The sequence below is a fragment of the Euprymna scolopes genome, chromosome 14 (assembly GCF_053919585.1).
Source record: "Euprymna scolopes isolate OS-2025 chromosome 14, ASM5391958v1, whole genome shotgun sequence".
NCBI classification, from domain to species: domain Eukaryota; kingdom Metazoa; phylum Mollusca; class Cephalopoda; order Sepiida; family Sepiolidae; genus Euprymna; species Euprymna scolopes.
This window is the reverse complement of record NC_136495.1, coordinates 85,550,592-85,560,681: the sequence shown is the minus strand read 5'-3', so window position 1 is coordinate 85,560,681 and position 10,090 is coordinate 85,550,592. Positions and strand designations below refer to the sequence as shown.

The 10,090-nt window shown below is 36.4% G+C and overlaps 1 protein-coding gene across 1 annotated transcript; it reads left to right on the top strand.

Moving 5' to 3' along the window:
• The first annotated feature begins 8,467 nt into the window (after positions 1-8,467).
• On the top strand, positions 8,468-9,673 carry LOC145292766 (uncharacterized). The gene has a single exon (XM_080138803.1). The coding sequence runs from the start codon at positions 8,468-8,470 to the stop codon at positions 9,671-9,673; it is 1,206 nt and encodes a 401-aa protein (XP_079994929.1).
• Positions 9,674-10,090: the final 417 nt, after the last annotated feature.

The window sequence follows — 10,090 nt, the reverse complement described above, 5'->3', positions numbered from 1 at the left end:
ATAATGTGTATTGTATCTCAATGCCTGATAACGATGGTCACAATAACAAATTTAGCGTATGGTAGCAAGAAAGACAGAGTATTAAGTTAAATATTTATTGGAGAACAAATGGATGAAAATGTCTATTGCTGATAAGAAGTTCCGAGAAGATACAAATGACAATGTCCTTGTCATTAAAGTTTGTTAGAGTCAAAACAATTAGAAATGTCTCTTACTGACACTAAGTTTCCGAGAAGAAGAAAATAACAAGATTATTGTTATTAAAGTTATTAAAAGAATGAATAATTTGAAATGTCTCTTAATAATAAGTTATTAAGGTTTGTTTTGGTCAATGATGAATGAATGGCTTCTGCTACTTTGAGAAAGAAAGGGTGAAGACGTCTCAGTTAGTTATTGCTGCTGCAGTTAGAGAGAGAAATAGTAATCCATATGATTTGTGGATTCTGGCTCAGCTAGTGCTGCTACTGCTGTTGGAAAGAGAAAGAATAATCCATACGAGTTGTCACCTCCGCTACCACTGCTACTGAACTGATGTGAGCTTATATAATGCGTGCATGGACATAGTCATATGCATATTTTCAGGTGTAAACAATACGGAACTTTTGCTGCTAGATGTGTTTTAAGGCTATGGTTAGCCTTGCCATAGGGAATGTTGGTTTCCCTGATTCGGCATTTGTTTTATTTCTATTTAAACCTACTGTGTCTGTGAATGAATTTAGATTAGGTTTGTTGCTTGAAGTCCTTTTATAAATATTTTATCACATATTTTTGTATCTGGTCTGTTGAAATTTTCTGGCCTTCTCTCTCTTAGTGTAGCTATTTCTTTGGGTATTTTAGTGGAAGGATGGGTACAAAAAGCATAGTTTTTGACAACTTAATGTGTCGTTAACAGTCGATTGAAAACCATAGTAAAGCACAGGTTGGCACCATTGCATTATATGTCACCGCTGTCATATCAGTGTCTGCTGTTGATGTTTGAGTGTTTTCACTCCTGCTAATGCAAATTGTGTTTTGTTTACTTGTTGTTATAGGTTCGATGAAAATTTTGTATTTCACAATATAGTAGTTTGCCTGCTTCCCACCTGACTACAACTTGGATGTCTTCAAGTCCAACATAAACAAATTCCTGATTAATTGCCTCCTTAAGTAAGACACTTTATCAAATCTCCAATACCAACTATTACTACGATATTATCCCATTGATTATTGTATACACAATAACCCCTATCCCCGAGTGGCTTCCGGGCCTTGATAAGTGGTGATCCCCCATGTAAAAAAAAAAAATTAAAAAAAAAAATATAACACTTACAAATTTTTTAATAAAACTATTTAAACCAAAATGTCGATTGATATTTTTACTAAATGAAGACTTACGATTAAAAGGTTGATTTTTATGGGTATTCAGGTCTGTTTTGAACGTATATCACATTTAAAATTATTGCTGGCAAGTAGTTGTTTGTAAGTAAAAAAAAACAAAAAAACAAGTCCATCCAGCCTAGGGTACCGTCTATGTAAGGAAAGTTATTTTATTTCATTTTTTTAAGAGGGGGAGGCATTTTTATTTTTCACTTTTTTAGAGTGGAGAATTGAAATCTACCTTTTTTAGCGACCAAGAGTTTTTTTTTTTTAATATTTACACAACTTCACTTAATCTTTGGATATTTTTATATAAAAAAATATAAATAAATAAAAATTATGATTATTATTATAGGATCGATTTTTGGGACACTTAAAGATAAATTAAACGGGGTCATCAATCTATAGAAAGATTCACCAATCTACATCCTTACATAATGAAAATAAAAATAAACCCAGGAAAAGGCTTGAAATTAGTGACTTTTTATCATAAGAGTGGCACACGAGGGCTTAAAATCCATGTGGCTATTTTTGAGCAAAACAATCCATAAATCGCATTAGTGAATACGTGTGTGTGTGTGTTCATATCATAAGAACAGTAGTTTAAATAAGAATATTCAAAAGGAGGTTTGAGTCCTCACCACATGTTGTAAATTTCCACGCTGAGCATTTAAGTTCATCTGCATCGCGTGTAAAATCATAACAAGGGTTTTTATATTTCCCACACACAGAGTTTCTTTTAACACATGTTAAACGTGAGAAATTAAAAAGAAAACTGTGACTGTTCTGTGGCATTCTTGGCGATGCTGTTTTATGTCTAAATAGATGGAGTTTGGCATATGTAATGACGACAGCCAGCAGTGATAGTTATTTGTGAAACTGCTTCCTGGACTGTTTGAATTTTGGCAGGCTTTCTCGAACGTTCCAGCCTGTTTACTAGGTATGTGCAAAATGAATGCCGATGCTCAAAATGTACAAACATTTTGAGCCCTTCCTTTACTTAAAAATTTACCAAAAATCAGGAAAGTAACCAATTTTAATGAAATTTTCAGTATTTACCAAATAATGATCACGGATCATAACGAACACACATTATTTTTATTTGAATCTTAGTTGTAGCAGCCGACACCCGCAACTACAGGCAGAGACTACTTCTCATAACTTTGAGATTTGAAATCCATTTCTCCCTGGCTTGTCCAATCAGAAGCCAGCTCTCAGTCACGTGACCGAGTATATAAAAGGTGAAATCACAAACCTTTAATCCCCTTTCACTGTGCTCTGCTCAGAGGCACACGTCGCCTGGGGCTTCAGCGCCAAGCTCAACGTGAGTATTACAAGCTAGCTATATCTCTCTTCAAACTTACATTTATTTCCACGTGCATTCTTTGACGTGCTGAAGATCATACACCTCACACTCACGTCAACATGTCAACACACTGAGTACAAAACAAGCTTCTCTTCAAACTACTTGTTGCTTCCACGTACCCAAATGAACATTTTTGCTAAAGAACTGTCCTCGACGATGCAATTCACCCATGACAGCATGTCAACATGCCCTTTCTTTCTCTTTTAACCAGCTTCCTTTGTTCCAGCAACTACTAGCTATAAACACAAGCACGCACGAACACTGATCTATTCTCTTCTTCAACCAGCTGGCATGATATTAAATCTATCTTTAAACGGAACTCTCTTACTAATACGTCTCTCTCGTGTTCTCTCTTCTACCCAAGCTACTAACGAAAATAACAAATAAAGTTTGTTTAATAAAATGTTCATATGAGACTTCTTTTCATTGTCCTCATTATTAACTAAATAGTGGAATGTATTTTTTGTTTAACAAAAATACCTTTACTAAAGTTATGGTTTTTAGTAGTAAAAAAAAATGCATGAATTTATTTTTATTTTTTTATGAAAATAAAGCATTGTAAATTATAACAATTAAATAAAAATTCATTTTTACAGGAACATTACGAAAAAATCCCCTAAAATCAGTATTAATAAATTCGATCTAACTAAAAAAATATAATTTCTCGAACTACCGATAATATCATTCAATTAAGCATTGTTTATTTGATATTTTCACACAAAACATATTATAATTACAAAAAATATTTCTACATTTTTTTTTTAATTGCATGTTTCGCATAATTTTTAGATGTAAGATTCTAATATATTCCTTGCTTGAATGAATGTGAAACTTTCGGTTTAACATAATTTTCATATAATCTTGGAAAATAAATATTTGTTTTTTTAAATTCAAAAGCAGGAACATAGAAAAATAATTAAATTAAAAAATGGTAAAAATGATACAAACGTTCATAATTGGAATGTATAGATGCACGGCGATGGGGGGGGGGCGGGGAGAAAACCAGCACCCCTAGTCCCTTTAACTACCTGACGTCATTTTCAGACAGCCTTTTGACTGTCTGACATTTGGGTTTCCGTATAGTACATATTTACCAAACTTCCGTTTGTTCCGATTCTGCTCTAACTTTTGGGAGCTAATTAAGCTATTTTTATACAAACAAGGCGGGTCTTTTTTTTAAAAATCTAATTCAATATCTTGAGACTTTACATTACTAATTATCTTTGAAATAGACACAGAAAATTAATCTTTCAAAAGATTTTTACGGGTATGAAAAATGTTTTGACAGCTAATAGTTTCAGCAAAATTTTGAAGTTAAATAACTTCAAAATTTTGCTGAAACTATCAGCTGTGAAAACATTTTTCATTATAACTTTTTTTTCACGTGTACAAGTATTATTTTCCTTTTAGGAATTAACTTTAGTCTCTAATCTTTTGAATACAATAAAAAAGTCGTCGGAAACCTACAAAATAATTATGAGAAACCGACTTTCAAAACTATATCCCTCCTATATGTTTCCACCATTTTTGTTCGTACCTACTGTTTACTGTATTCATACGTGAAGGAGCGTAACATAGTTCCTTTTCTTTTATGTGTATGGTGGTCGCATAACATCGTCACATTCCTATGCAGTTTTCATACGCGTGTGCGTATCAAAGCAGTGATCACTGTGAAAGACAAAATCATATATGAAAAAACAATCAGTTCAAATCCAAAGATTTTTAATATGCAACTGTTCATAATATCACAATAATAATAAACTTATTTATTAGTATGAAAACCGGGTATGGAAACTTTTTTAGGAAGAAACATAAGTGTATACTATGACGAGTCACTTAGTAAATAGAAAAATAGATAAATTAATTAATTATTGTTATGAAGAAGGAAAGGGAGAGTTAGAAATGCAGTCGAATAGAAATACCGAAAAAGAAAAAAAAAAAAAAAAAGAAGGAAAAATCAGTGAATAAAATCGGAAAAGATGGTTTGAAAACAAAAAGACGCGTAATAGCCGATCTGCCTTATCAATTCATGAAATGAAACGAATAAAATAAAATAGAAGAGGATCAAGTGATGATAAGGATAAATGAATGGGTAGAAAAACAAAATTACGAAGAAAAGAGAAATAAAACATTTAAAAATTAGAAAAAAAAAGGAAGAAACTGTGAGTTAACGATCTTTTTATTTTATATTTAAATCTACACTAGAAAGAAAAACGGCACTTATGCAGTTTTATTATCGCGACTTTTCCGAACCTTCATGAGCGCTCAAGTTAGTAAACGCTAAAAAAATTCAATGCATTTTTTTTTTTTTTTATTGAATTATTTCTTTGTCAAAGTACACACTTTAATAAAGTTCTTTTTTTTTGCCAAAGTTTCCAGATAATTAAGATAATGAATTTATAAACTTTGTTGACCCTACTACACACGTGACAATAAACCACGTCGAGAGAATGTAGAAGGAAGCAAAGAAACAAAATCGAATGTGGGACCAAAATAGGGAACTATTAGAAAGCTACATGACAGAGTTCGTGTGGAGACAGAAATTCAAAGATCCTTTCATCTGTATAATGAACCAGATAGCTCAATATTACCCTCAGCGTCCTTCCACTTTCTCTTCGCCCCCCTTCGTGATTATCGTCTGCTCGCTCTTGCAGCAAAAGAAAATTTGACAGCAACCCTACCCTCTACATTAAAAAATCAATAAAAAGATGAAAACAAAACAATCAATAAAACATAAACATCACCACTAACCATCGTAAAAAAATTAATAACTAACTATTGGAATTAATTTGGAAATGTATTGGAATTAATTTGTGTACAGCTCCTGCTGATTAGATTTGCTTTAACCCCTGTCAGCCCGTGGATTAGGGAAGCCATCCCCACACCTCTGGGAGTCACGTGAGGGGCTTTAGAAAACCCCTGCCCGCGTCCTTCGCGGCCTCTTTTTCATCTCATCCGGATCTGCGGATCACACACCCTCGACAGAAGCTCTGCCAGTTTTCCAATTGCTTTTCAACCAGCGTGAGTGGCAGTCAACTCAGGACGGAACCTGCTAGCCCTGTTTGAATTGCAACCGAGATATCACCAACGAAAAGGAGCCAGAACGAACGAAAAAACAAAAGACTCCCACAAGGAAGAAAAAAATACTTCCGCATTAGAAAACTTTGCCACAACGGCAAACAGACTTCACACATTTTGTAAACTGTGTTCTACGGAGGGTCACAACATTAGTCGTTGCAGGGAATATCCAGATGTCCAGACGAAGAAAGATAGACGCAGAGAACTAAACCTGTGTATCACATGTACTGGGTCCAGTCATAAAAGCAAGGATTGCCCAGGAAAACGTAACAAACTACCCTTTAGATGTGCGCTATGCAATTCTAGAGGGCACGTGAGCCCTCTTTGCCAGGAGGCAGGGAGTAAAGAGAAGCCATCTTCATCCACGAACATATGTGCCAGCAGACACTCACTGAATCAACCCTTCATATTGCCCATAATATCTATTTCCGTGTCCAGAGGGAAAAGAAAACATAAATTCAACTGTTTGTTTGATACGGGTAGCCAGAGATCATACTTTTCAAAACAAATAGTTGAAAAATTAAGATTCTCTGCCACCTGTGGAATATGTAGTCAATACATTCTTGGGCACGAAAAGAAAGAAGTTGGATGAAGTCATAGTGGGAGTCCATCTGGACAAGGATCGCATTCTGCCCTTACCAGTTCTTGTGGACGACGACTTCAACATAAACGTAAAAATCGAGAATTTTAAAAAGGTAAAAGATAACCTGAAAGCCTTAAAATACAAATTAGCCTTCCTGGACGATGGTGACGACAACGTGCGTGTGCAGGGGCTTATAGGAGTGGATATTATCCAGTTCATGAAGGAGGCCCAACTGATTGAATGCATGCGGGGTAGAGCATGGTCCTTTGCTACAGGAATATCACCTTTGGGTAACACCCGACATTTCCTCAACCAAGAACAAATAACCTCAGAGAGAACAAAAAGAAAAGTCGCAGAGAACAATTACTTCTCAGTGGTAACTGCTTATTCGTCATGTCCTGAAGCTCGTGTAGATTTTGTCTTGAACCCCCCCCCCCAAAAGTTACCCCGATCCATTGACATATATGTTTGATGAAAGCTCGGTCGAACGTAACATTGAAAAAATGTTTGATGTGGATTCATTGGGCTCCTTTTCCAATGAAAATGAATTTGTCAGTGATTATGACAAAAACCAAATTGAAAAATTTAGGAAATCCATAGACTTCAAAATCGGAGCATATTATGTAAATCTTCCCGGGCATGAGGACAAGATCAAGACTGTTCCTTCAAATTATCAAGTCGCACTTAAGGTGCTTGATAGAACAGTAAAACAAGTGCAATCGTCAAATTTAAATGATGATTACAACGATGCCTTTTATCAACAGGAAAAGGAAGGAATAATAGAAAGAATTTCAGTATCACCTGATAAATTCTCAAATTACATATGGATTCCTCACAGGCCAATAATAAAAACGAATGAACAGTCTACGACTAAAATAAGGCCAGTTTTCAACTGTTCCCTGAAAACATGGGGTGGATGTTCTCTCAATGAAGCAGCTTATCCGGGAGTTAATTTGATGAACGATTTAATGGAGCTTTTGTTGCTGTTCAAGACAAATAAATATGTTTTACTAGCAGACACCAGGAAGGCCTTTCTGATGATCAGACTCAACTCTGAAGAAGATAGGAACAGATTCTGTTTTTTTCTGAAGGAGGGAGACAAGCTCCTTTGCTTCAGGTACACTACACTGATCTTCGGCTTTAATGCTAGCCCCTTCATACTCCTATATGTTCTGCGATACCATGCTGAACAATTTGAAAATGATACATGCACACAGATGTTAATGAACAATTTTTACATGGACAATTTATGTAAAACTAGCAATTCCCCAGAAGAACTACGTGATCTTTATAGGGAAGCAGTATGCCGCCTACAAAAAGGAGGATTTGACTTAAGGTGCTAGGTTATGAATATAACCCCAAACTAGACACTCTGCAGATCTCTAACTCAAAGGTTGACAAGAGTGTAAATAGCAAAAGAGGTATGTTGTCCCAAACAGCTAAAGTTTTTGATCCTTTGTCTCTGTGCATCCCTGTGACGGCCAGAGCAAAGGTCCTCCTGCGGGAGTTATGGTCCTTAAAACTTGGTTGGAATGATGTTGTGTCCACTCCTCTACGGGAACGTTGGTCCTCCCTGGCTGAAGATTTGGCAAGCCTGAGTGATTTAAAGTTTCCAAGACGAGCCTTTGACCAGGACAGTCCAATGACGCTGTGCATTTTTTGTGATGCATCACCGAATGCCTATGGATGTTGTGGTGTATGGAGTACAAAACATGAAGTCAAATCTGGTGTTTGCCAAGTCTAAGGTGGCACCTATGAAATCAAGAACGCTTCCTAACCTGGAATTATTGGCAGCCTACCTAGCTGTAAAATTACTGCCTAATCTACTAAAAACTTACAATCATGTAAGAATAAGTAACATCTTTATTGCGGTGGATGCCCAAGTGGTCTTATCCTGGCTGCTGTCTGAGAACATTAAAACAAAAAGCCAGTACACCAGAAACAGACTTAAAGATGTGCACCAAATAAGGAGAGAAATCAGTAAAAAATATTCTTTAGACATTAAATTCAAGTACATACCCTCAGCAGAAAATCCAGCAGATCTTTTGTCCCGGGGTCTCTCCCTTGACAAATTTCGACGAATGATGCAGTACTGGGTTTCAGGGCCGAAATGGATTGCGGAAAACCCGATCAATTGGCCTAGTAGCAGTCTGGACTGTTTGAGTTCCCAAAACAAGGATATAGTTCAATCGGCGGTGCTACACACCACTGTTTCAGATTCAATGGTGGAACCTGTTATACCTTATGAGCGTTTCTCAAAGTTATCAAAGCTAATAAAGGCTACAGCATTTGTCTTTAAATTCAGAGACTTATTGAAACATAATGTTCCAACATCAGATCTGGATCACTGTGCAAGGATACATCTCTTTCATACGATGCAGCAGCAAATCTTCCAGAAGGAATTTGCTTACCTCAACGACCCCAAAGACAACCCTCCAGAGCTTGTTAAGGATCTCAACCTGTTCTTGGATGCAGAAGGAATAATAAGATCGGATGGGAGGATAGCCCAAACATCAGTTTATGAGTATGAATTGATTCATCCGATTTTGTTAGGCAAACATCACCCCTTAACTGAACTAGTGATTAGTGATTGCCATGAGAAATGCAAGCATTTGGGCATAGGGGCGACTTTAACAAAATTAAGGCTGTCTGGATTTTGGGTGCCCCAATCTAGGCAGGCAGTGAAAAAGGTGCTGTCAAAATGTTTCACATGTAAAAAATTCAACAACCTGGCGTTCAAATACCCTAAACTCACTAATCTGCCAAAACACAGGGTTAATTTCATAAAGCCGTTTCAACAAACGTGCATAGATTACACTGGTCATTTGTGGGTCAAACAAGATGAGAAGTGCAAAAAAATGTACATATTGATCTTCACTTGCCTAAATGTAAGAGCGATTCATATAGAGCTGGTGGAAGACATGTCTACGGCCGCATTCGTTCAAGCTTTGATCAGGTTTACCAACATACATGGCGTACCGGCCTACATCTATAGTGACAATACCAGATCATTTAATGCTGCACTTGGAGGGGATGTGGTGGAACATCATGTACAATCTTCGGCGTTCGGGAAAGAATTCAGCAGATACAAGATCAAGCACATTAAGATACCACTGTACTCTCCCTGGGTAGGAAGCACATGGGAGCGTTTGATACGTGTGGTGAAGGCATGTCTATACAAAACCATTGGTCGAGCCCAAATCAAATACTTTGATCTTCTGACATCCCTATCGGATATACAAAATGCTGTAAACTCAAGACCCCTTACTTACAGATGCTCATCGGACTGATCTCCAGATAATAACACCCAATTGTTTCCTTCGTCCAAATGTCAGCAATGGACTTGTTGTAAGAGCTAAGGCTCCAGAAATAGTAGGAACTGATCCACCAGCAAGGACTGATCTCCTAAATGCCTTGGAAGAGCGTGAAACAATTTTAGAAAAATTCTGAGAACTATGGTACGAAGAGTACTTACTCGGCCTCCGAGAAAGCTGTAAAGATCTACATGAAATAAATTTCTTAAATAAGATCAAATTAAACGATGTGATCCTTATAAAGAATCCAGCAAAGCCGAGACCTTATTGGCAACTTGGAAGGGTAATAGAACTTTTCCCAGGAGATGATAATAAGATTCGATCAGTTTGGGTGAAGAGAGGAGATGGATTGATACAAAATCATTCGATAAAACATCTGTATCCATTGGAATT